Below are 27,541 nucleotides of genomic sequence, written 5' to 3' on the forward strand. Positions count from 1 at the left end.
GCCCCTAAGGTGTCCTGAGCTGAGGTGACTCTAACTTTTAGAAATCCTCCATCTTGCAGATGGAGGATTCCCCCAATAGGGTTAGGATTGTGACCCCCTCCCCTTGGGAGGAGGCACAAAGAGGGTGTACCCACCCTCAGGGCTAGTAGCCATTGGCTACTAACCCCCCAGACCTAAACACACCCTTAAATTTAGTATTTAAGGGCTACCCTGAACCCTAGAAAATTAGATTCCTGCAACTACAAGAAGAAGGACTGCCCAGCTGAAAACCCCTGCAGCGGAAGACCAGAAGACGACAACTGCCTTTGCTCCAGAAACTCACCGGCCTGTCTCCTGCCTTCCAAAGATCCTGCTCCAGCGACGCCTTCCAAAGGGACCAGCGACCTCGACATCCTCTGAGGACTGCCCCTACTTCGAAAAGACAAGAAACTCCCGAGGACAGCGGACCTGCTCCAAGAAAGGCTGCAACTTTGTTTCCAGCAGCTTTGAAAGAACCCTGCAAGCTCCCCGCAAGAAGCGTGAGACTTGCAACACTGCACCCGGCGACCCCGACTCGGCTGGTGGAGATCCAACACCTCAGGAGGGACCCCAGGACTACTCTGATACTGTGAGTACCAAAACCTGTCCCCCCTGAGCCCCCACAGCGCCGCCTGCAGAGGGAATCCCGAGGCTTCCCCTGACCGCGACTCTTTGAATCCAAAAGTCCCGACGCCTGGGAGAGACCCTGCACCCGCAGCCCCCAGGACCTGAAGGACCGGACTTTCACTGGAGAAGTGACCCCCAGGAGTCCCTCTCCCTTGCCCAAGTGGAGGTTTCCCCGAGGAACCCCCCCCTTGCCTGCCTGCAGCGCTGAAGAGATCCCGAGATCTCTCATAGACTAACATTGCGAACCCGACGCCTGTTCCTACACTGCACCCGGCCGCCCCCGCGCTGCTGAGGGTGAAATTTCTGTGTGGACTTGTGTCCCCCCCGGTGCCCTACAAAACCCCCCTGGTCTGCCCTCCGAAGACGCGGGTACTTACCTGCAAGCAGACCGGAACCGGGGCACCCCCTTCTCTCCATTCTAGCCTATGTGTTTTGGGCACCACTTTGAACTCTGCACCTGACCGGCCCTGAGCTGCTGGTGTGGTGACTTTGGGGTTGCTCTGAACCCCCAACGGTGGGCTACCTTGGACCAAGAACTGAACCCTGTAAGTGTCTTACTTACCTGGTAAAACTAACAAAAACTTACCTCCCCCAGGAACTGTGAAAATTGCACTAAGTGTCCACTTTTAAAACAGCTATTTGTCAATAACTTGTAAAGTATACAAGCAATTTTTATGATTTGAAGTTCCTAAAGTACTTACCTGCAATACCTTTCGAATGAGATATTACATGTAGAATTTGAACCTGTGGTTCTTAAAATAAACTAAGAAAAGATATTTTTCTATAACAAAACCTATTGGCTGGATTTGTCTCTGAGTGTGTGTACCTCATTTATTGTCTATGTGTATGTACAACAAATGCTTAACACTACTCCTTGGATAAGCCTACTGCTCGACCACACTACCACAAAATAGAGCATTAGTATTATCTATTTTTACCACTATTTTACCTCTAAGGGGAACCCTTGGACTCTGTGCATGCTATTCCTTACTTTGAAATAGCACATACAGAGCCAACTTCCTACATTGGTGGATCAGCGGTGGGGTACAAGACTTTGCATTTGCTGGACTACTCAGCCAATACCTGATCACACGACAAATTCCAAAATTGTCATTAGAAATTGATTTTTGCAATTTGAAAAGTTTTCTAAATTCTTAAAAGACCTGCTAGGGCCTTGTGTTAAATCCTGTTTAGCATTTCTTTTAGAGTTTAAAAGTTTGTAAAAGTTTGAATTAGATTCTAGAACCAGTTGTAGATTCTTAAAAAGTATTCCAACTTTTAGAAGCAAAATGTCTAGCACAGATGTGACTGTGGTGGAACTCGACACCACACCTTACCTCCATCTTAAGATGAGGGAGCTAAGGTCACTCTGTAAAATAAAGAAAATAACAGTGGGCCCCAAACCTACCAAAATACAGCTCCAGGAGCTTTTGGCAGAGTTTGAAAAGGCCAACCCCTCTGAGGGTGGCAACTCAGAGGAAGAGGATAGTGACTTGGAGGACAATTCCCCCCTACCAGTCCTATCTAGGGAGAACAGGGTCCCTCAAACCCTGACTCCAAAAATAATAGTCAGAGATGCTGGTTCCCTCACAGGAGAGACCAACACCTCTGAAATCACTGAGGATAACCCCAGTGAAGAGGACATCCAGTTAGCCAGGATGGCCAAAAGATTGGCTTTGGAAAGACAGATCCTAGCCATAGAGAGGGAAAGACAAGAGATGGGCCTAGGACCCATCAATGGTGGCAGCAACATAAATAGGGTCAGAGAATCTCCTGACATGTTGAAAATCCCTAAAGGGATTGTAACTAAATATGAAGATGGTGATGACATCACCAAATGGTTCACAGCTTTTGAGAGGGCTTGTGTAACCAGAAAAGTGAACAGATCTCACTGGGGTGCTCTCCTTTGGGAAATGTTCACAGGAAAGTGTAGGGATAGACTCCTCACACTCTCTGGACAAGATGCAGAATCTTATGACCTCATGAAGGGTACCCTGATTGAGGGCTTTGGATTCTCCACTGAGGAGTATAGGATTAGATTCAGGGGGGCTCAAAAATCCTCGAGCCAGACCTGGGTTGACTTTGTAGACTACTCAGTGAAAACACTAGATGGTTGGATTCAAGGCAGTGGTGTAAGTAATTATGATGGGCTGTACAATTTATTTGTGAAAGAACACCTGTTAAGTAATTGTTTCAATGATAAACTGCATCAGCATCTGGTAGACCTAGGACCAATTTCTCCCCAAGAATTGGGAAAGAAGGCGGACCATTGGGTCAAGACAAGGGTGTCCAAGACTTCAACAGGGGGTGACCAAAAGAAAGGGGTCACAAAGACTCCCCAGGGGAAGGGTGATGAGACAACCAAAACTAAAAATAGTAAAGAGTCTTCTACAGGCCCCCAAAAACCTGCACAGGAGGGTGGGCCCAGAGCCTCTTCACAAAACAATGGGTACAAGGGTAAAAACTTTGATCCCAAAAAGGCCTGGTGTCATAGCTGTAAACAGCATGGACACCAAACTGGAGACAAGGCCTGTCCCAAGAAAGGTTCCACTCCAAACTCCCATCCAGGTAACACTGGTATGGCTAGTCTCCAAGTGGGATCAACAGTGTGCCCAGAGCAAATCAGGGTCCACACTGAAGCTACTCTAGTTTCTGAGGGTGGGGTGGATTTAGCCACACTAGCTGTCTGGCCGCCTAACATGCAAAAATACAGACAGCAACTCTTAATTAATGGGACTAGAATAGAGGGCCTGAGGGATACAGGTGCCAGTGTCACCATGGTGACAGAGAAACTGGTTTCCCCTGGCCAATACCTGACTGGAAAAACTTACACAGTCACCAACGCTGACAATCAGAGAAAAGTACATCCCATGGCAATGGTTACTTTAGAATGGGGAGGGGTCAATGGCCTGAAACAGGTGGTGGTCTCCTCAAATATCCCAGTGGACTGTCTGCTTGGAAATGACCTGGAGTCCTCAGCATGGGCTGAGGTAGAACTAAAAACCCATGCAGCAATGCTGGGTATCCCTGAACTGGTGTGTGTGAAAACAAGAGCACAGTGCAAGGCACAGGGTGAACAAGTAGAGCTGGAGTCTGGAAGAATGGCCCAGCCTACCAAGAGAACAGGAAAGTCAGTTGGGAAACCAACTACAACACAGCAAAAGAAAGGGAACCTCTCTTCTCAGGAAGAAGTTCTGCCCTCTGAGGGAACTGGGCCTTTGGAGCTTGAACCTTATCAGGTTGAGCTCTTAGGCCCAGGGGGACCCTCAAGGGAGGAGCTGTGTAAGGGACAAGAAACCTGTCCCCCTCTTGAAGGCCTTAGGCAGCAAGCTGCTGAAGAGTCCAAAGGCAAGAAAAATGGAACGCATAGGGTCTATTGGGAGGATGGACTCCTGTACACTGAGGCCAGAGACCCCAAACCTGGTGCCACTAGGAGAGTGGTAGTGCCTCAGCTGTTCAGGAAGTTCATCCTAACATTGGCCCATGACATTCCCCTTGCTGGACATTTGGGACAAACCAAGACGTGGGAGAGGTTAGTCAACCACTTCTACTGGCCCAATATGTCCAACATGGTTAAGGAGTTTTGCCTCTCCTGCCCCACCTGTCAAGCCAGTGGTAAGACATGTGGGCATCCAAAGGCCCCCCTCATTCCACTTCCAGTGGTGGGGGTTCCCTTTGAAAGAGTGGGTGTGGACATAGTTGGTCCACTGGAACCTCCCACAGCCTCAGGAAATATGTATATCCTGGTAGTAGTGGATCATGCTACCAGGTATCCTGAAGCTATTCCCCTTAGGTCGACTACTGCCCCTGCAGTAGCCAAGGCCCTCATTGGTATCTTTACCAGAGTGGGTTTCCCTAAGGAGGTGGTGTCTGACAGAGGTACCAACTTCATGTCAGCATACCTAAAGCACATGTGGAATGAGTGTGGAGTGACTTATAAATTCACTACACCATACCATCCACAAACTAATGGCTTGGTTGAGAGATTCAACAAGACATTAAAAGGCATGATCATGGGGCTCCCAGAAAAGCTCAAAAGGAGATGGGATGTCCTCTTGCCATGTCTGCTTTTCGCTTACAGAGAGGTACCACAGAAGGGAGTAGGATTCTCACCCTTTGAACTTCTGTTTGGTCATCCTGTAAGGGGACCACTTGCCCTTGTTAAAGAAGGCTGGGAGAGACCTCTCCATGAGCCTAAACAGGACATAGTGGACTATGTACTTGGCCTTCGCTCTAGAATGGCAGAGTACATGGAAAAGGCAACCAAAAACCTTGAGGCCAGCCAACAGCTCCAGAAGTTTTGGTATGACCAAAAGGCTGCACTGGTTGAGTTCCAACCAGGGCAGAAAGTCTGGGTTCTGGAGCCTGTGGCTCCCAGGGCACTCCAGGACAAATGGAGTGGCCCTTACCCAGTACTAGAGAGGAAGAGTCAGGTCACCTACTTGGTGGACCTGGGCACAAGCAGGAGCCCCAAGAGGGTGATCCATGTAAACCGCCTTAAGCTCTTCCACGACAGGGCTGATGTCAATCTGTTGATGGTAACAGATGAGGATCAGGAGGCAGAGAGTGAACCTCTCCCTGATCTTCTGTCATCAGACCCAAAAGATGGGACAGTAGATGGAGTGATCTACTCAGACACCCTCTCTGGCCAACAGCAAGCTGATTGTAGGAGAGTCCTACAACAGTTTCCTGAACTCTTCTCCCTAACCCCTGGTCAGACACACCTGTGTACCCATGATGTGGACACAGGAGACAGCATGCCTGTCAAGAACAAAATCTTTAGACAGTCTGACCATGTTAAGGAAAGCATCAAGGTGGAAGTCCACAAGATGCTGGAATTGGGAGTAATTGAGCGCTCTGACAGCCCCTGGGCTAGCCCAGTGGTCTTAGTCCCCAAACCTCACACCAAAGATGGAAAGAAAGAGATGAGGTTTTGTGTGGACTACAGAGGGCTCAATTCTGTCACCAAGACAGATGCCCATCCCATTCCAAGAGCTGATGAGCTCATTGATAAATTAGGTGCTGCCAAATTTCTAAGTACCTTTGACTTGACAGCAGGGTACTGGCAAATAAAAATGGCACCTGGAGCAAAAGAAAAGACAGCATTCTCCACACCTGATGGGCATTATCAGTTTACTGTTATGCCCTTTGGTTTAAAGAATGCCCCTGCCACCTTCCAAAGGTTGGTGAATCAAGTCCTTGCTGGCTTGGAGTCCTTTAGCACAGCTTATCTTGATGATATTGCTGTCTTTAGCTCCACCTGGCAGGATCACCTGGTCCACCTGAGGAAGGTTTTGAAGGCTCTGCAATCTGCAGGCCTCTCTATCAAGGCATCCAAATGCCAGATAGGGCAGGGAACTGTGGTTTACTTGGGCCACCTTGTAGGTGGAGGCCAAGTTCAGCCACTCCAACCCAACCCAAGATCCAGACTATTCTGGACTGGGTAGCTCCAAAAACCCAGACTCAAGTCAGGGCATTCCTTGGCTTGACTGGGTATTACAGGAGGTTTGTGAAGGGATATGGATCCATTGTGACAGCCCTCACTGAACTCACCTCCAAGAAAATGCCCAAGAAAGTAAACTGGACTGTGGAATGCCAACAGGCCTTTGACACCCTGAAACAGGCAATGTGCTCAGCACCAGTTCTCAAAGCTCCAGATTATTCTAAGCAGTTCATTGTGCAGACTGATGCCTCTGAACATGGGATAGGGGCAGTTTTGTCCCAAACAAATGATGATGGCCTTGACCAGCCTGTTGCTTTATTAGCAGGAGGTTACTCCCCAGGGAGCAGCGTTGGAGCGCCATTGAGAGGGAGGCCTTTGCTGTGGTTTGGTCCCTGAAGAAGCTGAGACCATACCTCTTTGGGACTCACTTCCTAGTTCAAACTGACCACAGACCTCTCAAATGGCTGATGCAAATGAAAGGTGAAAATCCTAAACTGTTGAGGTGGTCCATCTCCCTACAGGGAATGGACTTTATAGTGGAACACAGACCTGGGACTGCCCATGCCAATGCAGATGGCCTTTCCAGGTTCTTCCACTTAGAAAATGAAGACTCTCTTGGGAAAGGTTAGTCTCATCCTCTTTCGTTTGGGGGGGGGTTGTGTAAGGAAATGCCTCCTTGGCATGGTTGCCCCCTGACTTTTTGCCTTTGCTGATGCTATGTTTACAATTGAAAGTGTGCTGAGGCCTGCTAACCAGGCCCCAGCACCAGTGTTCTTTCCCTAACCTGTACTTTTGTATCCACAATTGGCAGACCCTGGCATCCAGATAAGTCCCTTGTAACTGGTACTTCTAGTACCAAGGGCCCTGATGCCAAGGAAGGTCTCTAAGGGCTGCAGCATGTCTTATGCCACCCTGGAGACCTCTCACTCAGCACAGACACACTGCTTGCCAGCTTGTGTGTGCTAGTGAGGACAAAACGAGTAAGTCGACATGGCACTCCCCTCAGGGTGCCATGCCAGCCTCTCACTGCCTATGCAGTATAGGTAAGACACCCCTCTAGCAGGCCTTACAGCCCTAAGGCAGGGTGCACTATACCATAGGTGAGGGTACCAGTGCATGAGCATGGTACCCCTACAGTGTCTAAACAAAACCTTAGACATTGTAAGTGCAGGGTAGCCATAAGAGTATATGGTCTGGGAGTCTGTCAAACACGAACTCCACAGCACCATAATGGCTACACTGAAAACTGGGAAGTTTGGTATCAAACTTCTCAGCACAATAAATGCACACTGATGCCAGTGTACATTTTATTGTAAAATACACCACAGAGGGCACCTTAGAGGTGCCCCCTGAAACTTAACCGACTATCTGTGTAGGCTGACTAGTTTTAGCAGCCTGCCACAAACCGAGACATGTTGCTGGCCCCATGGGGAGAGTGCCTTTGTCACTCTGAGGCCAGTAACAAAGCCTGCACTGGGTGGAGATGCTAACACCTCTCCCAGGCAGGAATTGTCACACCTGGCGGTGAGCCTCAAAGGCTCACCTCCTTTGTGCCAACCCAGCAGGACACTCCAGCTAGTGGAGTTGCCCGCCCCCTCCGGCCAGGCCCCACTTTTGGCGGCAAGGCCGGAGAAGATAATGAGAATAACAAGGAGGAGTCACTGGCCAGTCAGGACAGCCCCTAAGGTGTCCTGAGCTGAGGTGACTCTAACTTTTAGAAATCCTCCATCTTGCAGATGGAGGATTCCCCCAATAGGGTTAGGATTGTGACCCCCTCCCCTTGGGAGGAGGCACAAAGAGGGTGTACCCACCCTCAGGGCTAGTAGCCATTGGCTACTAACCCCCCAGACCTAAACACACCCTTAAATTTAGTATTTAAGGGCTACCCTGAACCCTAGAAAATCAGATTCCTGCAACTACAAGAAGAAGGACTGCCCAGCTGAAAACCCCTGCAGCGGAAGACCAGAAGACGACAACTGCCTTGGCTCCAGAAACTCACCGGCCTGTCTCCTGCCTTCCAAAGATCCTGCTCCAGCGACGCCTTCCAAAGGGACCAGCGACCTCGACATCCTCTGAGGACTGCCCCTACTTCGAAAAGACAAGAAACTCCCGAGGACAGCGGACCTGCTCCAAGAAAGGCTGCAACTTTGTTTCCAGCAGCTTTGAAAGAACCCTGCAAGCTCCCCGCAAGAAGCGTGAGACTTGCAACACTGCACCCGGCGACCCCGACTCGGCTGGTGGAGATCCAACACCTCAGGAGGGACCCCAGGACTACTCTGATACTGTGAGTACCAAAACCTGTCCCCCCTGAGCCCCCACAGCGCCGCCTGCAGAGGGAATCCCGAGGCTTCCCCTGACCGCGACTCTTTGAATCCAAAAGTCCCGACGCCTGGGAGAGACCCTGCACCCGCAGCCCCCAGGACCTGAAGGACCGGACTTTCACTGGAGAAGTGACCCCCAGGAGTCCCTCTCCCTTGCCCAAGTGGAGGTTTCCCCGAGGAACCCCCCCCTTGCCTGCCTGCAGCGCTGAAGAGATCCCGAGATCTCTCATAGACTAACATTGCGAACCCGACGCCTGTTCCTACACTGCACCCGGCCGCCCCCGCGCTGCTGAGGGTGAAATTTCTGTGTGGACTTGTGTCCCCCCCGGTGCCCTACAAAACCCCCCTGGTCTGCCCTCCGAAGACGCGGGTACTTACCTGCAAGCAGACCGGAACCGGGGCACCCCCTTCTCTCCATTCTAGCCTATGTGTTTTGGGCACCACTTTGAACTCTGCACCTGACCGGCCCTGAGCTGCTGGTGTGGTGACTTTGGGGTTGCTCTGAACCCCCAACGGTGGGCTACCTTGGACCAAGAACTGAACCCTGTAAGTGTCTTACTTACCTGGTAAAACTAACAAAAACTTACCTCCCCCAGGAACTGTGAAAATTGCACTAAGTGTCCACTTTTAAAACAGCTATTTGTCAATAACTTGTAAAGTATACAAGCAATTTTTATGATTTGAAGTTCCTAAAGTACTTACCTGCAATACCTTTCGAATGAGATATTACATGTAGAATTTGAACCTGTGGTTCTTAAAATAAACTAAGAAAAGATATTTTTCTATATAAAAACCTATTGGCTGGATTTGTCTCTGAGTGTGTGTACCTCATTTATTGTCTATGTGTATGTACAACAAATGCTTAACACTACTCCTTGGATAAGCCTACTGCTCGACCACACTACCACAAAATAGAGCATTAGTATTATCTATTTTTACCACTATTTTACCTCTAAGGGGAACCCTTGGACTCTGTGCATGCTATTCCTTACTTTGAAATAGCACATACAGAGCCAACTTCCTACACCCGGTTCCAGTCTCCCAGCAGGTAAGTACCTGGGGCCAAAGCAGTTGGTGTCTCCGTCTTCTCTGCAGTGTTTTTCAGCTTAGCAGTCCTCTTCTTAGGTTGCAGGAATCTGAGTTCCTAGGTTCAGGGGAGCCCCTAAATACAGAATTTAGGGGTGTGTTTAGGTCAGGGAGGACAGTAGCCAATGGCTACTAGCCCTGAGGATGGCTACACCCTCTTTGTGCCTCCTCCCAAGGGCAGGGGTCACATCCCTATCCCTATTGGGGGGATCCTCGATCTGCAAGATGGAATATTCCTAAAAGTCAGTCACTTCAGCTCCTGTTGCCTTCGGGGCTGTCCTGACTGGCCAGTGACTCCTCCTTGTTTTTCTCATTATCTCCTCCGGCCTAGCCGCTAAAAGTGGGGCCGTGGCTGGAGGGGGCGGGCAACTCCACTAGCTGGAATGCCCTGTGGTGCTGTAACAAAGGAGGCGAGCCTTTGAGGCTTACCGCCAGGTGTTACAGCTCCTGCAAGGGGGAGGTGATAAGCATCTCCACCCAGTGCAGGCTTTGTTACTAGCCACAGAGTGGCAAAGGCACTCTCCCCATGTGGCCAGCAACATGTCTTGAGTGTGGCAGGCTGCTAAAACCAGTCAGCCTACACGGGTAGTTGGTTAAGGTTTCAGGGGGCACCTCTAAGGTGCCCTCTGGGGTGTATGTTACAATAAAATGTACACTGGCATCAGTGTGCATTTATTGTGCTGAGAAGTTTGATACCAAACTTCCCAGTTTCCAGTGTAGCCATTATGGTGCTGTGGAGTTCGTGCCTGACAGACTCCCAGACCATATACTCTTATGGCTACTCTGCACTTACAATGTCTAAGGTTTGGCTTAGACACTGTAGGGGCACAGTGCTCATGCACTGGTGCCCACACCTATGGTATAGTGCACCCTGCCTTAGGGCTGTAAGGCCTGCTAGAGGGGTGACTGATCTATACTGCATAGGCAGTGTGAGGTTGGCATGGCACCCTGAGGGGAGTGCCATGTCGACTTACTCGTTTTGTCCTCGCCAGCACACACAAGCTGGCAAGCAGTATGTCTGTGCTGAGTGAGGGGTCCCCAGGGTGGCATAAGATATGCTGCAGCCCTTAGAGACCTTCCCTGGCATCAGGGCCCTTGGTCCAAGTTACAAGGGACTTACCTGGATGCCAGGGTGTGCCAATTGTGAAAACAAAAGTACAGGTTAGAGAAAGAACACTGGTGCTGGGGCATGGTTAGCAGGCCTCAGCACACTTTCAAATCAAAACATAGCATCAGCAAAGGCAAAAAGTCAGGGGGTAACCATGCCAAGGAGGCATTTCCTTACAGTTGCCAACTAGTTCCTGGCACAGTAGAGCATCTTTGTTGGAGGAAGAATGGCATTAAGGAATTAATTGAGCTGAGATTTGTTTTAAAGTACTTCTTTTAACCTTTTTACTAAGATGTATATTTGAACAGTTTTATGAAAGTACCTTTGTCCGTCAATTTATTTTTTGACATAGCATTTCAAGATTTCTTATTGGGTATTTTTGTTTTAAAGCTTTTGAAAACCGTTTAGTCAGTATGCTTAAAGATGATGTATTTGGCCCGAAAACAGCTATGCTCATTTCAAACTAGTGAGTGTCTTAAGGTTTTTACTAGCAAGGATCATTATTGATGGGATGGGACCACAAGCAATCTTGAATGTCTGCCCCTGGCTACTGTGGTGGTTGTTTTTGACCACATACGCGTTTTGGGAGGCCTTTGAGAATTTAGTTTGCTTGGGTTCTCAGCATTAACCATAGTAAATGGTATAACTGTGTGATCCAATCAAGGGATTCCAAGGGTGGTTGTTGGGTAAGAAAGGTCACCTGATGCAAACATTAGTTTCTATATGTGATCAGCCTTATAGTTCGGGCCTGATTCAGGTTAAGAATATTTATTACTTCAATTGATTGGAGATAGTCGGTTCTAGTTAAGGTTGAAGTGTTGTTACCTAGCTGGTGTGTAATGCCACCTATACAATACTTTTAATATTGGTGGTCTTTCTGCTAACCTTTGCCACAGATTTATAGCAATGGCAAACAAAAACCTGCCACTTATGTGGATGATATGACCAATTCGTTTTCTAGACTGCTTGGAAATTCCACCTACTCATTGCCCTTGACTCCTGTATTAATCAGTAACTTTTGGATGTCTGTTGCAGGTCCCTATCTCAAGGAAACAGCAAAGGCACAACAGTGGTAGAGGCCTTCTTTGAAAAATGTTTTCAGTAACACATCTGGGGAAGAGAGAGGCAGGAAGGGGCAGAAACTGCCCTTTGCAACAAAAGTGCCTCGGTCATTCCTCTTCCTTTCTCAGGAGCCTCGTCCAGTTCAAAGGTCCCATATATACTCTGGGAGTGAGGGAATGTTTGAGTATCAACAGTTGTACCTCTGTCTATACAGTTTCGACCGTAAAGACCAGGTCGCTCTTAGAGAGCAAATACTATATACGGCTTGCAAGGAGTAAGATGAAAGGGGTATTCTAAATACCCTAAACCTCAACTTGAGTGTTTAGTATTTGTTTGTTTTTTCATTTAATAAAACCAATCGGAGCTGTTAATCTAGACACACTTTTGAGCTTATTAAGTAGGTTGGGGTCTATGCTCTGATAGAGCAACCCTTTCATTATGGTCCCTTTATATTAGAAAGAATGTTTCTACAGTCTGCATCCCACTCTGGTAGGCTATCCCAAGCCTCCTATCCTGCTCAAACATGGGAGAACCAAATATGGATCACGGTCTCCACATAGAAAGGCAAGACGGTCACGGTTTTTTTTTTTTCACCCAAATATGTAGCGTGCACAAGAGCTCTAAATACTTGTACTCTGCCATCTACCCAGAGCCCCTTACCCTAGCTGTCCATGGTCAGCTGGCCTTACATTGAAGGGCGAAATACCAGCTGCTAAATGACCTCCTCCTCCCAAAAAAGGGTTTTTCACATGTTAAGCCATTTTCCTTAAATTATACCCCAAAATACCATTCTTTCTGCATATTTCAGGCTTTTTATCCAGCTAGTTTAAGTGACTGTTTGGATATAGTATTTTTGTAAAAACACATTAAACCGACTTGAGTTTTTTTTTTTTGGTCTGCAAATTCTGTTTCCTCTATTTGTTTAACTACCATTCCATTGCGTCTGCGGGAGAGGCCTTTTGCTTGCGATGCCACCAAAAGCTTTAAACTTAAATCTCTGTTATTTTGCATGACTATTGAAGGTGGATTTTTGTGAGATCTTGTTCTTCTGATCGTACACCAACTGCGAATGCTCTTATTAGAAGATTGAGAGTAATCCCTACTTTGCTTCTGCGCGGGACAGGAGATGCATTGTTTAAAGGCCTCTTGTAGTATAAACACATTATGTGAACAGCTGCTATGGCACTATAAATGAGGCCGTCTGCTCTCCTAACACAGTAACGTTGGTAAAATACAGCAGGGTTTATTTTGCTTGCGTGTGTGTGTGTGTGTGTGTGTGTGGTTTTTTTTTATTATTTATTTATTTTTTATTTTTTTACGTTTTCTTTCTTTTATAATTTGCAACCACAGATTGATCATACTTGTGAGGTATGTAAATCTGTTCGGCTAATAAAGTGGACCTTGCCAGGTCCTGGATACCTTCGAGGGCGACAGTAAACTGTCTACAAATCTATTGATTGATTCTATTTGAATGCCATTTTTTTAGATTATTAAAGTAGAATCTTTCAAGGATGTTTTGAGAGAAAATGTTTCTCTTAAAGGACCCACACTATTCTTTCACATCATTTTAGCAGAAAAAAGTTAGGTATTGCCTGGCAAATTTGACCAGCATTTTCCTAGCATCACTGAAATGTCTCAAGTTAGAACTGTTTCATATTATTGGTCTTCATTTACTTTACAGAGCTCTGCTTTTTCTGACCCTTAAGCAGAGTCCTAGCTTTTCCCACTATTAAAGCATGCTTTACTTCTCTGTGCTCGATAAACATGGCAGAAATAACCAAACAGCTTTGTCGTATTTTTACTACTTACGAGGCTTCATTTGGATCATTAAGGAGCCCAGTGAGTAGTGTTGTTGCTTTTTATCCAGAGGTGAAACCGTGCTTAACTGGTAGGCGGCACAGGCCCTTATTGTTGAGAGACCAGAGCACTTTTTTCCTCTTGATGGGTTGTGCCGATGCATTTCTTTTTCTCAAGTACAGTGCAGTGAGGTACTTGTGCATTAAATGGCCATGTGAAATTAGACTTGCATGGCCTAGCTCTTATTTTGTTTCTAAACAATTTGAGCACTAGGGCACATTCTTAATTCATGTTAATGGTTGATTAAAATTGGTTGGAAAAAAAATAATCAGCAACTGTCTTTAAAGCAACGTTTAAAATTACTTGTCCATTACCTTGGTGCAATAATAAAATGACTATTTCGTACCCAGTGGCCAGAACCTGTATTCCATAACCAAAAGCTGGCCCGATACACAGAGTATTACCAATAATTTATCAAACACCTGAAGCTCGTTAGAGAGCGACTGATTTTAATGCCACAAAAAAAGCGACTTTTTTCTTAAAACATTCTTGCAATTGATACGATGTACAATCTGATTGAAGAGTATAAAAATCTCGCAATGCCAAATGGCTTTTACAACACAACGCCCTTTATTAGGCCCTTACTCTGCAGTTTCCCTCATTTTTATATATTATCAACTAGACACACAAAATGGCAAGTAGTCTTGTCAACACACGAACTTTTTTTTAAACTTCGGTAAGACTTGTGAAAAACACATTCTGTAGTTTTGCTTTTGTGATAAGCGGGTGAGGTTCATGAGACAAACTTGACAATTTGCTTACCCCTTCTAGCTCAATCTTTGATCAATCTGAGTTTGCGTTGCATATAACATTAAATTTGCCATTGCACCAAATCTTTTCCCAAATTTTTGTATTTGCTTAAATGACCCATCTTTGAAGGATTCCACTTCTTAATTTAAAGCCATTTTTAATACAGGCCTTTGTGCTTACTATAGCCCTTTTGGTTAGTTTGTGATTGAGGGGGATTATATTTGAAAGCAATAACCTGGTTTGTGGTAGCTTTTTTATCAGTGATTTCTGCGGAACACCAGCATGCTAGAAATGCAGATATATTTATTATTTTTTTTTTTTACTCCCCCAAGCAAAAATCATGACCAGTAACAGTCCATTTTTGCCCAAGTGAAAACCATCACCAGTTACAATCCCTTTTCCAACGTTACACTTGTAGCTGTAGATTTAACTTGAATTGAAAATATTTTTGGAGACATTCTGTTTCTGTAGCCCTAATGCACCCCTCAAACCTACTGTTCATGTCATGACAGAAGTTGTTACCAGTCTGAATGCAGAGTATTCAAATCTACTGTTATTGCAACAAATCTAATGTTGCAAGATTAGCTTGATGCAGATGCAAAACAGCTTGTCTTCTCCACTGTTACCTCTGGGAGTGGCCACTGACTTCATAACAGTGCTACAGAAAATCTTCCTTTTCCAAAAGTCTGTTTACATGCATATGAAGCGATCACCTCTAAATTAAAGTTTTTTGTACTGCATAATAAACCAGCTTTGCCATTGTAAACTTAAACTGATCAGTCCTTTGTTTCAGGCTTTTATCCACACTGCACAGTATGATGATGCCATCTCGGATTACTTCAGGAAGGAGTACAGTAAAGGGGTGGCTCACCTGCCCCTGCGGTATGGCATGAACCCACACCAGACTCCTGCACAACTTTATACACTGCAGGCCAAGCTGCCTCTCACAGGTAAGGCAGAATATATATACCACTAGCGCTTGAGAACCCTCTGCCATATCTTGCCTTTTAACCTCTTTAATAACATTGTCCTATCATATGCAAACCAAAGGCAGCAGAAGTTTTTGAACTGTTAGTCAGATTAAAATAATGGGGTGTATAGATGAGGGAATATGGCGCTCAGGATACAAATCAGCCCTAAGTATTATTAAACGGGGTAACCCCAAAAGGGAAACACCCAACCCTTAAAGGTTTAAGTAAACCTCACATACTAAGAAAAACACACAATGAGGCCCCCCACTTATTGACTTCTGAAAATTGGTGTGCAAGTATAATGGAAAATGTTTTTATCCGTCCATGTCACAATAGACAAAATTCCAAAAACCATCCGGTGAATCCAGTAATTTATTTGAAATGTGTCTTCACATCAAGTAGTCATTGATCCAAAGAAAATTGCAATTCCAGCCAACACGTGTTTCGTCTTGGGAGATATTACATCCCATACGACTTCTTCAGGGCTTATCTATCCGCAAAGATTCAATGTCAAACAGTAATAATAACCACCCAAATGCATATGTTCTCCCACTGTATCCTATATCAACTAGAAATCCACATCCTTTAATACAGGATCATGTCCAAAAAAGAAAAAAAACTGTGTCTCCGTGTTTGGACGCCAATGCGAGTAGTCAGATTAAACCCAGTTAGATGACCCTCTAATACCATGAAATCTTTGTCCTAGGATCTTCCTTTGTAGACATGAATATCTATCTCCACGGTTGTCAAGTTCCTAAAGACTTGAATATTTTATTTTGAAATATAAGTATTGCCTTAAAATAAATAATTAAGGACACTTGTGTAAACTTTTTCTTTCTGTTGCCTTTTAAGTGGTATAATTTTGTTTCCCCTGCTTCAGTCAGTAAACCTCTTCTGTCTGGGTCAGATGGGTGAGTGAGAATGGGTTGAACCAAAGCTGCTAGATCTTCCAAGATCCAATATAACATTCACCAAACTCAGCTGGGAGTGTGTGGGGGATGGCTTGAATCTGGAAATGAGCAGCAGTGTTATTAGAGCTTCCAGGCTCCAGATGACTAGTGGGCATTTGTTGTGAAAATAGGGACAGATTGCCCTCTGCTAACTCTTAATCCCAGTTCTCCCCAGCAGTTTGTGCAGAGAGGCTACCTACTGATCTGCTTTTTGTTGATTTCCAGGATGGTGCATGAGTGGTGTAGTACCCTCCAGTTAAGCATATAAATCACCCATTACCTTTTTTGTACCGTTTTCAGTGTTTATTTTTCTTTAAAGGTTTTGGTGGCATCTGTCAATGTATTTATTGGTGGGGCACATGGTAGATCCACGACGCACAATAGCCTGCCAGGGTCCATTATTTAGTGCATGGGTGGCTGTAAATCTTTAACCACTGACCACTTTGAAACCTATCTTTGTCCTCCTATTCGAAGGTTTCCTAGACACTGTTCAGTCAGGATGACAAACACTTGACCCATAGAATGTAATGCACACAAGAGAACCTGAAGAAGTGTTCTTTCAGTTAATAGACTTTCAGGGGTGACTTATTGAAGCTGACTAGGGCTTCTAAATGCTTGCTTCGTGAGCAAAAGGGGTAGTATATTTCGGGTCATGTTGCTGAATAGTGAGGGTATCGTATCTGAAGCTTGTTACCAGTGTTAATTACAGTAGTGTGCTGGGATCAGTTCAAGGTTTGCAAGTGTTCATCTGGAAGGATGTGATTGGACATCTGAGGCAAGACCTTTGCAGGCAGGAGGTTTGGCATCTTACAGGGATGCTGTATGGGGTTGCTACTGGTAGAAGCATGTAGTCTTCAGAAACCCTTCTCCCCCATAACTTGCAACCCCAGTCTGAACCCACAGTCCCTCTGTTCTTTTTCGTTAGAGTGATTGACCATTACCTCTGTTTCACTCCTGTGACTATTTTTTATCTTGGCCTCTGATCCTCGTTTAGACTAATAAATAGATTATTCACTTCAGGATTAGAAAGTCAATCTTAAAAACCCCTATCTCTTGATCGCCTTCCTTTACACTCCTATGTAGGGTCGTAGCATCATCACTGATGAAGAATTCCGGGAAAGAGCCCCCCCCCCCCCCCCAATTCGGGGTGGTGCCCGTCAGACATTGCAGCGCCGGTCTGACGAGGAGCAACTCAGACGATAAATCATGACACTCTTTCGGGTGTGTGAGGTATTTTGATCCTAAAGATTAGGACCCCTCTAGAGTATCCTCTCCTTTTCTAGCTGGAACAGTGTATTATCTTTATTAGCATATCTATTGGGAGGCCATACACTGGACCATAAATCCTCCCCATCTCTCTGTTTATTGGACTAATTGTAGCTAAACAGATGACTAATTTTTCAAGGATGTGAATAGTAAAAAAGAAAGTCTGTACCCTGGTCTAAAAACAGTGTCACTTCCTGCTGGTTGACTGTTTACCGTAAATGTTCTTTCCAACATTGATAATCTCTTTTGCTACAGTCTGGATGGTAATACCTGACATGGTTACACAAATCTGCTAGTCATAACAGTTTGCTTCTTGTGGGGTACACTACAACATTATTATTCTCTTGATAATGGCTTCACCTTGCTAATACTGTAAAAAAATTAAAACATAAATTAACTTATCCTGCAAGAGACATGGTTTTCTCCAAAAGATCAGTACATCTACAGTCTTCTGGTGTTGGCAGGAGTTTATGCATCAGATGATTGTATAAAAATGTTGATACATGCAGATTCTGCGCAATCTTAATAGTTTTGTTCATTTGCCATTTTGCTCCCTATTAACCTCTATATAACAGTTGGTGTTTTAGAGAGGACCTTCCTAAAAACAAAATATATATCTATCTAGATAGATAGATAGATAGATAGATAGATATATCTATCTCAGTAACACTATTCTCACAAATATCTTCTGTCTAAACAGAAGGCAGTTGTCCTAATGCATGCATATCTCTTTTGGTTGGTACATAAGAGGGCACTCTGACAATGATTAATTCTCTTGTTTGTAACAGATTTGCTTCGTGCCAAGTTTTTAGTGTTCAGTTAAAATTTAGGGTGACTCAATGTTCATACCGTAATTTTTCTCCCCTCAAGAGAACTCCTAATTTAACTGCACCTTTTATCCATTCACTATTCTGTGTGCCCCACCATTCAATTACATTTGATCAATTAGGTGGACTTTATTTTATATTTTTTATTGGTTAGTTCAAAAGAAGAGCAGATATGCGTGCAATGCAGATGGGAACAACATAAAATATGTAAAACTGTTAACCTATCAACAAAAACAAGTACACATCAGTTAATTTTTACACTAGCAAAAGAAACGTTCCGGTTATGATGATAATTTCATGTGTTCGTTCTCTGTCGAAGGAACTCTGCGTTCTTTCATTGTTTTAAAAGGTACTGGAAAACCCAATTCCTTTATATGGGGAGGCTATTTTGCAGTGATATAGGTGCAGGCTAGGCAAAGCCCAAATTATCCCTAGCCAGGTGGATTGAGTTGTCGCTAGCATTTTACCATAAAACTGACATCCTCTATTTGGACAAGCCCAGAGAAGACTATTAGAAGTATATTTGCTACAAATGTTTTTCCCTACACATTTAACTTTTTTGCAGTGAAATGGGTAGGCCTTTCTTGCTGGACTGATCTTACTTCAATTGTAGATCTCTTTAAGAGGCTGTGTAATGTTTAGTGCACCTACTATCAAAGTCTGTATTTAAATATTTCATACAACCAGTGGCGCGTTAAAAAAAGAGGTTGCTACTAAACAAGCCTTAAAATACCAAATAGCGCAATTTAAAAAATAAATAAAAAAAAAAAGCCTGAACAGAAAATGACAGTCCCACAGCTAAATTGTTCAATCATTTTGTATTTTAATTGTATTCTTCAAGCCTATTGTGAACATGTTGAGTCGTACTGGTGTTTATACCTTCAATTTCATCAGGGCTAAGAGCAAACAAAACAAATCTGATTTTGAGTAAAATCCTCAAAACAAACATGAACTGTCCCAGTTATTATGTAATGGTGGCCCTCACCACAATCTTAAGTGTGTGTATACAACAAGCAATATATGTGGGTAACCCAGAAATACTGTCTAGCAATCGCGTATCAAAAAATACAACAGTAGCAAATGGATATTGAGAATGCTGATATATCTGCATATTTACATAAACAATGATCAATTGCACCCAATTGTGATAAATTCTAAATTGGTGCTCTATCAACAAGTGGAAAACAGATCAAAGAAAGATTCCTACTTAAATTGGGTGATAGTACTGTGACAATATTGGACATTCCTTAGATAGTAAATCCACTGTTGTAGTCTGTAAATCAAAATAAATCCATATGCATAGACATGTGCCAATGAGCTCTTTGTAGCGGATGAAATCCAGAAAGATTAATCTACACTTATCAATTTCAGATAATATTTGCAGTAACCTGAATGTAGGGAAGATAATCCCTTTTAAAACCTACAAATACACACGCTCACATTTGTGGTACAACCAAAATCTACACACATACTCCATTCTACAAAACGTTTTTTGTTACAAATATACAAGTCCTATTCATTATTACAGTTTCTGCCTGCCTGATACGTTAATTAAAAAAAAAACATCAAAGCTTAATGCTCACTTTGCCAACAACTAATGATCATTATCCTTTTGGCACAACTAACACTGAATGGAGAGTGCTTCCTACTCATAATTACTGTTTTTCTTCCTGAAACAGTAAGTTGAAAATCAAAGTCAAACACCTCATGATAAAAATGCAACTGTTGCCATCTTAGTCAAGCTCAAATGTTGCGTTCTTGAGCAACATATTGCCCAGCTTTGAAATGGTATTAAGGACGTAAAGGGCAAAAACCTAATACGGCAGCCATCTTGATGTACCCTGTGGAGCAACCTTAGCTTCTTAGTATCTGGAGATTGTAAAATTAACAGATCCAAAAATATTGGATAATGACTTATTAAACTACCTTCATATACCAGTTTGCAAACCTATTGAACACATCTAATTTTTGGCATCCATAGGTTGACCAAAAAGAGTACTTCAACTTCTAAATTTGATACTCTTGTGTTCTACTCTTATTCCATACTATATGCTGCTCAGCATGGACTTGGAACTATAAGAAAACCTTCCTTTCAACAACAAAATTACAGTGACCATCTTTGTATACCATACTTCCTTTTTTAGTGGAAGAGCTGAAGGTGGTATGGCATCTAGCTGATGGGTTTATTTCCAACCCCCTTTTTTTTTTTTTTTTTTTTTAAAGCCTTTGTGAAATTCTTATTGTGCCTGTGAAATATTGCTTTTTTTTTTTTAAACTTTTGAATGAGAAGTGTGCCCTCTTATTTCCTTTTTGGAAAACAGTTTGCAATATCATGCATGCCTAATCTACTTCTGTTAGCTTTATAAAAATAATAGTTTAAATTGAGACTGGTAATAACACTTCTAAAATATATTAATGGATGGTTCTTGCTGGATGAAATGTTTCCTAGATGTCCTCTGTTGGTTAAGATGGTGTTTATGATTTTGACTATTTGTTGGGTTTAGTAGGATACTTTATAGTTTCTGCTGCATTTCAGAAGTGACAACCTTACCTAACTACACATAACAAACATCACTTATATTGAAGTTATACAGTGCTTGCCAATTAAAATGTGCATTACTACTGGATAAGTTACATATGGATTGATTGAAATATAGTTGACCTAAAGCACTTAAACATGTGCAGATTAGTCTCCAAATAACTGTATGTACAGCTAACCAGGGAACTGAATATCGTCTTCTACTGTAACTATTATCTGAATTTATGGTGCATCTCATCAGGTGACCTTCAAAAGCCTAGATCACTGGGCTGAGCCTTCTAGTGCTGATGTGTATTTGGTACTGGAGTTTATTTTCATGGCTTGACCATCAGTGGTTCTCCTAAGCTTTTCACCTCTAATTTTGCTTTTGTTTCTGAAAGTCCTGAATGGCTCTCCTGGGTTCATCAACCTCTGCGATACCCTCAATGCTTGGCAACTGGTGAAAGAACTCAAGAAGGCTTTAGGTCTGCCTGCTGCCACTTCCTTTAAGCATGTCAGCCCTGCAGGTAAGACACTACTAATTTGTGTGAATTTGTCTAGTTGTTCAGGCAGCCCCACTAATCAACTTCTTGTCTTGTTCCAAATGCAGAAGGTTAAGCACAATTTTACATTTTAGTCTAATTTTCTATTAATCCTATTTGAACATAACTTTAATTGAGCTATTTATACTCTCCCACAAGTACCTTGTCATAGCATTTCAGCAGCAGTGTTAATATAATTTGGTAGATGTTACTTGATAAAATTGATGTGTTTAATAATGGCTTTGAATTGACCTCTTGGTAACCGTGTAAATTGGGAGCTTTCTGGATGCAGTGTTTAGTTCCAGTGATGTTTGTTCTCTAGGCCAGTCTTGGTTCCTTCAAAAAGCCTTGGAAAAAAACCAGAAGACCCAGTTTGATGTTAATGTTTAGAGTCTCCTCCCCCCCCCCCCCCCCCCCCCCCTGCCCTGCCCCCATCCCCAGACTGTGGTTTCCTTGTGACGAGGAAAGTAACCAGGAGTGGCTTATTTTATTTCTCAGGAGAAGCTGGGTATCATTGCAAGGCTTCTGATGGTTTTGCCAAAGACAAGGTGATAGGAAAGGCAAAGTACTGGTAAAGTGTGCCATATTATTGGACACCATTCAGGGTGTTTGCTTTAAATCCTTGGGAAAGAATAATGAATAACCAAATTACATTCTTACAGAGTAAAAAAAAAAAAACCTGTAAATGTAGAATTGTACTAATGAGTTATACAAAAGGAGTGAAAATGTAACAGTATATCTCTGAACAACTGGTTTGGTCAGAGGGTCAAGCAGTATCCTACATTACAAAATGTGTGTACCTTTTTCACTATCCCTTAAGTGGGAAACAGGTGTGACAGATTTGGTGCACATTTTGTGTGAATATCTGTATGGTCATCTGTGTAATCACTGGGGTTATCTTGTTTTTTGCATATAGATGGATTAGTATCACAACTGTACTAACTTTCTTTTAAATGGCATTGTCAAGTTCTAAACATGATTTATTTTGTTGTTGTTGATATTTTTCATATTTCGCTCTGTTTTATATATGTGCATGACCAAACTAAAAGCATGACCGAGGTAGGGGACTTGTAGGATGCTTGCCTGGCTTGTAGTGGGTACCAGAGGTACTTACACCTTGTGCCAGGTCCAGTTATCCCTTATTAGTGTAGAAGAGGTGTTTCTAGCAGCGTAGGCTGATAGAAGGTAGCTATGGCAAAGCAGCTTAGGCTGAACTAGGAGACATGTAAAGCTCCTACTATACCACTTATATCATATGCACAATATCCTAAGAAAACACAATACACAGTTACTAAAAATAAAGGTACTTTGTTTTTATGACAATATGCCAAAAGTATCTCCGTGAGTACCCTCAGTAAGAGGATAAGTTATATGTACACCAACCAAAATTAGGTAAGTAATAGCAAAAGTAATGCAAACGGTGTAGAATTATAGTAGATTGCAATAGGAGCACATAGGTATAGGGGCAACACAAACCATATACTCCAAAAGTGGAATGCGAATCACGAATTAACCCCAGACCTATATGAGCTTGTAGAGGGTCCCTGGGACTAAGAAAACAGTGAGGGTTAGAAAAATAGCCCACCCCAAGACCCTAAAAAGTAGGAGTAAAGTACACCTACTACCCCCAGAGAGCACAGGAGTCTTGATAGGGGGATTCTGCAGGAAGAACAAACACCAGCAATGCAACAACAGTGGATTTCTGGACCTGAGTACCTGTAAGACAAGGGGACCAAGTCCAATAGTCGCGACCGTGTCGAGAGTGGGCAGGAGCCCAGGTAATGCCAGCTGAAGATGCAAAGAAGCTGCCACCGGTTGGAAGAAGCTTGGAGTTCTGCAAGAAAGAAGAGGACTAGGGACTTCTCATTTGGAAGATGGATGTCCCACATCGCGATGAAGCTTGCAGAGGTGTTCCCACGCAGAAAGACAGCAAACAAGCCTTGCTAGGTGCAAGGGTCGCGGTAGAGGTTTTTGGGTGCTGCTGTGGCCCAGGAGGGACCAGGATGTCGCCACTTGGAGGAGGAGACAGAGGGCGCCCAGCATCTCAGGGAAAAGTACTCTAACAGGCACTTAGAAGAAAAGTGAACCGGAGTCCACGCAAAGTCACAAAAGGGAGTCCCACGACGCCGGAGGACAACTCAGAAGGTTGTGCACTGCAGAATGGAGTGCCGGGGACCCAGGCTTGGCTGTGCACGAAGGAAATCCTGGAAGAGTGCACAGGAGCCGGAGCAGCTGCAAATCACGCGGTACACAGCTTTGCAGTCTAGCGTGGGGATGCAAGGACTTACCTCCACCAAACTGACTGAAGAGTCACTGGACTGGGAGTCACTTGGACAGAGTGGGGACCCAGAGGACCAGTGTTGCAGTCTTTTGGTGCCTGCGTTAGCAGGGGGGGGGGGGTGGGGGGGGAGATTCAGTCGCCCACAGGAGATTTCTTCGGAGCCTCTGGTGCAGGATCAAGGCAGGCTACCCCCAGAGCATGCACCACGAGGAAACAGTCGAGAAAGCCGGCAGGATTAGGCGCTACAATGTTGCTGGTAGTAGTCTTGCTACTTTGTTGGGATTTTGCAGGCATCCTGGAGCAGTCAGCGGTGGATCCTTAGAAGGTGAAGAGGGAGATGCAGAGGAACTCTGAGCTCTTGCATTCGTTATCTGAATTCCCCAAAGCAGAGACCCTAAATAGCCAGAAAAGGAGGTTTGGCTACCAGGGTAGGAGGATTGGCTACCAAGAGAGGTAAGAGCCTATTAGAATGAGCCTTTGACGTCACCTGCTGGCACTGGCCAGTCAGAGCAGTCCAGTGTGCCCCAACACCTCTGTTTTGAAGATGGCCGAGGTCTGGGACACACTGGAGGAGCTCTGGGCACCTCCCCTGGGAGGTACTGGTCAGGGGAATGGTCACTCCCCTTTCCTTTGTCCAGTTTTGTGCCAGAGCAGGGCTGGGGATCCCTGAACCGGTGTAGACTTGCTTATGAAGAGATGGGCACCATCTGTGCCCATCAAAGCATTTCCAGAGGCTGGGGGAGGCTACTCCTCCCCAGCCCTTCACACCTACTTCCAAAGGGAGAGGGTGTAACACCCTCTCTCAGAGGAAATCCTTTGTTCTGCCTTCCTGGACCTGGACGCCAGGAGGGCAGAAACCTGTCTGAGGGGTTGGCAGCTGCAGTGGAGACCCCAGAAAGGCAGTTTGGCAGTACATGGGTTCTGTGCTAGAGACCCGGGGGATCATGGAATTGTCCCCCCAATACCAGAATGGTATTGGGATGACAATTCCATGATCTTATACATGTTACATGGCCATGTTCGGAGTTACCATTGTGACGCTATACATAGGTAGTGACCTATGTATAGTGCACGCGTGTTATGGTGTCCCCGAACTCAAAGTCCAGGGAATTTGCCCTGAACAATGTGGGGGCACCTTGGCTAGTGCCAGGTTGTCCACACACTAAGTAACTTTGCACCCAACCTTCACCAGGTGAAGGTTAGACATATACGTGACTTATAAGTTACTTATGTGCAGTGGTAAATGGCTGTGAAATAACGTGGACGTTATTTCACTCAGGCTGCAGTGGCAGGCCTGTGTAAGAATTGTCAGAGCTCCCTATGGGTGGCAAAAGAAATGCTGCAGCCCATAGGGATCTCCTGGAACACCAATACCCTGGGTACCTCAGTACCATATACAAGGGAATTATATGGGTGTACCAGTATGCCAAAGTGAATTGGTAAATGTAGTCACTAGCCTGTTGGTGACAAATTTGGAAAGCAGAGAGGGCATAACCACTGAGGTTCTGGTTAGCAGAGCCTCAGTGAGACAGTTAGGCATCACACAGGGAACACATATAGGCCACATACTTATGAGCACTGGGGTCCTGGCTAGCAGGATGCCAGTGACACAGAACAAACACACTTACAAACATAGGGTTTTCACTGGGCCCTGGCTAGCAGTTTCCCAGTGAGACAGTGAAAACACCCTGACATATACTCACAAACAAGCCAAAAGTGGGGGTAACAAGGCTAGAAAGAGGCTACTTTCCTACAGGACTGAAATGTAAATGAAGCAAAAGGTTAAATATTAATTTGTGCGAAGAAGAAATGTACCCAAGGACAAATCCTCAATGATTCCTAACTGATTAATTTGGGAAAACCCTTATTTATGTGATGGGTGATCAAATCCGGTTAAATGCTTTTTACTTCTAATATGAGGTTGTCCGCTTCTATTTTATGTTGCGTAAATGAGAGCAACTGTGTCCAGTTGAATAGCCCAATTTCTGTAACTGATTGTATTTCTGTTTGGGAAACCAGGTGCTGCAGTAGGTGTACCTCTTACAGAGAATGAAGCTCATGTCTGCATGGTGCATGATCTCTTCCAGACTCTTACACCCTTGGCAACTGCCTACGCCAGAGCAAGAGGTAATTGGGCACTTGGACCAAGTTGTAAAATTGTATGCATCATTGTCAGTTGTCCGGCAGTGGAAGTCTGAAATTATTGTGCGATATGATCAAGTTTGTGTTGTGGTAGCACCTTTGCAATAAAAGCATGTTGTAGTTTATGGTCACAGTTGGTTGCATGTGGGCTATGTTGTTCGTTAATAACAATGCTTGGACAGTAGTGATCGGATAAGTCTGGATTTTCAGCTGCACATATTTTCCGTAGGCCTTGAACAGCTACCTGGACTGTTTGGGATGTCTTAAGGTTAGCGGTTCTTAAACTGTAGAGTTAAGAATTGGGCATCCAAAGAAACCACATTTTGCTGGTTTTAAAGAATGAGATGAACATAACTTGATGAAGCTCAAGAGCAAGGCTCTTTGCTGGACTGGTGCAGTGAGGTGTTTGCTTTGCTGACCTTCCTTTATGTTTCTACTTTCTCCACCATATTTAAATAGGGGAAAAAAAGTAAAGCAATGGACCATTCTGTGTTCCTGTTTTTTTTTTTTTTTTCCTAGGTTCTGATCGTATGTCTTCATTTGGTGACTTCATTGCTCTTTCCGACATTTGTGATGTCCCCACTGCGAAAATCATCTCCCGGGAGGTGAGTACGGAGACTTGTGTGAGCTATCTTAATAAAAATGTAGAACCTCTTCAACCTTCCCTACACAGCTTTCCCCACATATTGTTTGGGAAGTGCTATTTCTATTGTCCCTTGTAAGGAAATGCCTCCTTGACATGGTTGCCCCCTGACTTTTTGCCTTTGCTGATGCTATGTTTACAATTGAAAGTGTGCTGAGGCCTGCTAACCAGGCCCCAGCACCAGTGTTCTTTCCCTAACCTGTACTTTTGTATCCACAATTGGCAGACCCTGGCATCCAGATAAGTCCCTTATAACTGGTACTTCTAGTACCAAGGGCCCTGATGCCAAGGAAGGTCTCTAAGGGCTGCAGCATGTCTTATGCCACCCTGGAGACCTCTCACTCAGCACAGACACACTGCTTGCCAGCTTGTGTGTGCTAGTGAGAACAAAACGAGTAAGTCGACATGGCACTCCCCTCAGGGTGCCATGCCAGCCTCTCACTGCCTATGCAAGTATAGGTCAGTCACCCCTCTAGCAGGCCTTACAGCCCTAAGGCAGGGTGCACTATACCATAGGTGAGGGTACCAGTGCATGAGCATGGTACCCCTACAGTGTCTAAACAAAACCTTAGACATTGTAAGTGCAGGGTAGCCATAAGAGTATATGGTCTGGGAGTTTGTCAAACACGAACTCCACAGCACCATAATGGCTACACTGAAAACTGGGAAGTTTGGTATCAAACTTCTCAGCACAATAAATGCACACTGATGCCAGTGTACATTTTATTGCAAAATACACCCCAGAGGGCACCTTAGAGGTGCCCCCTGAAACTTAACCGACTGTCTGTGTAGGCTGACTAGTTCCAGCAGCCTGCCACACTAGAGACATGTTGCTGGCCCCATGGGGAGAGTGCCTTTGTCACTCTGAGGCCAGTAACAAAGCCTGCACTGGGTGGAGATGCTAACACCTCTCCCAGGCAGGAGCTGTAACACCTGGCGGTGAGCCTCAAAGGCTCACCCCTTTGTCACAGCCCAGCAGGGCACTCCAGCTTAGTGGAGTTGCCCGCCCCCTCCGGCCACGGCCCCCACTTTTGGCGGCAAGGTTGGAGGGAACAAAGAAAGCAACAAGGAGGAGTCACTGGCCAGTCAGGACAGCCCCTAAGGTGTCCTGAGCTGAGGTGACTCCAAC

At 44.6% G+C, this 27,541-nt stretch overlaps 1 protein-coding gene across 1 annotated transcript in view; it reads left to right on the forward strand.

Annotated features, from left to right (window-relative positions):
• ATIC (5-aminoimidazole-4-carboxamide ribonucleotide formyltransferase/IMP cyclohydrolase) overlaps window positions 1-27,541 on the forward strand; it is a 181,012-nt gene that overhangs the window by 33,668 nt on the left and 119,803 nt on the right. Inside the window, exons 7-10 of the mRNA XM_069225634.1 lie at window positions 15,066-15,222; window positions 21,206-21,331; window positions 25,647-25,754; window positions 26,289-26,374. Of these exons, the coding sequence (XP_069081735.1) occupies window positions 15,066-15,222; window positions 21,206-21,331; window positions 25,647-25,754; window positions 26,289-26,374 (477 nt within the window). The remainder of the gene's footprint in view (window positions 1-15,065; window positions 15,223-21,205; window positions 21,332-25,646; window positions 25,755-26,288; window positions 26,375-27,541) is intronic.

Source organism: Pleurodeles waltl, chromosome 3_1 (assembly GCF_031143425.1).
Source record: "Pleurodeles waltl isolate 20211129_DDA chromosome 3_1, aPleWal1.hap1.20221129, whole genome shotgun sequence".
Lineage (NCBI taxonomy): Eukaryota > Metazoa > Chordata > Amphibia > Caudata > Salamandridae > Pleurodeles > Pleurodeles waltl.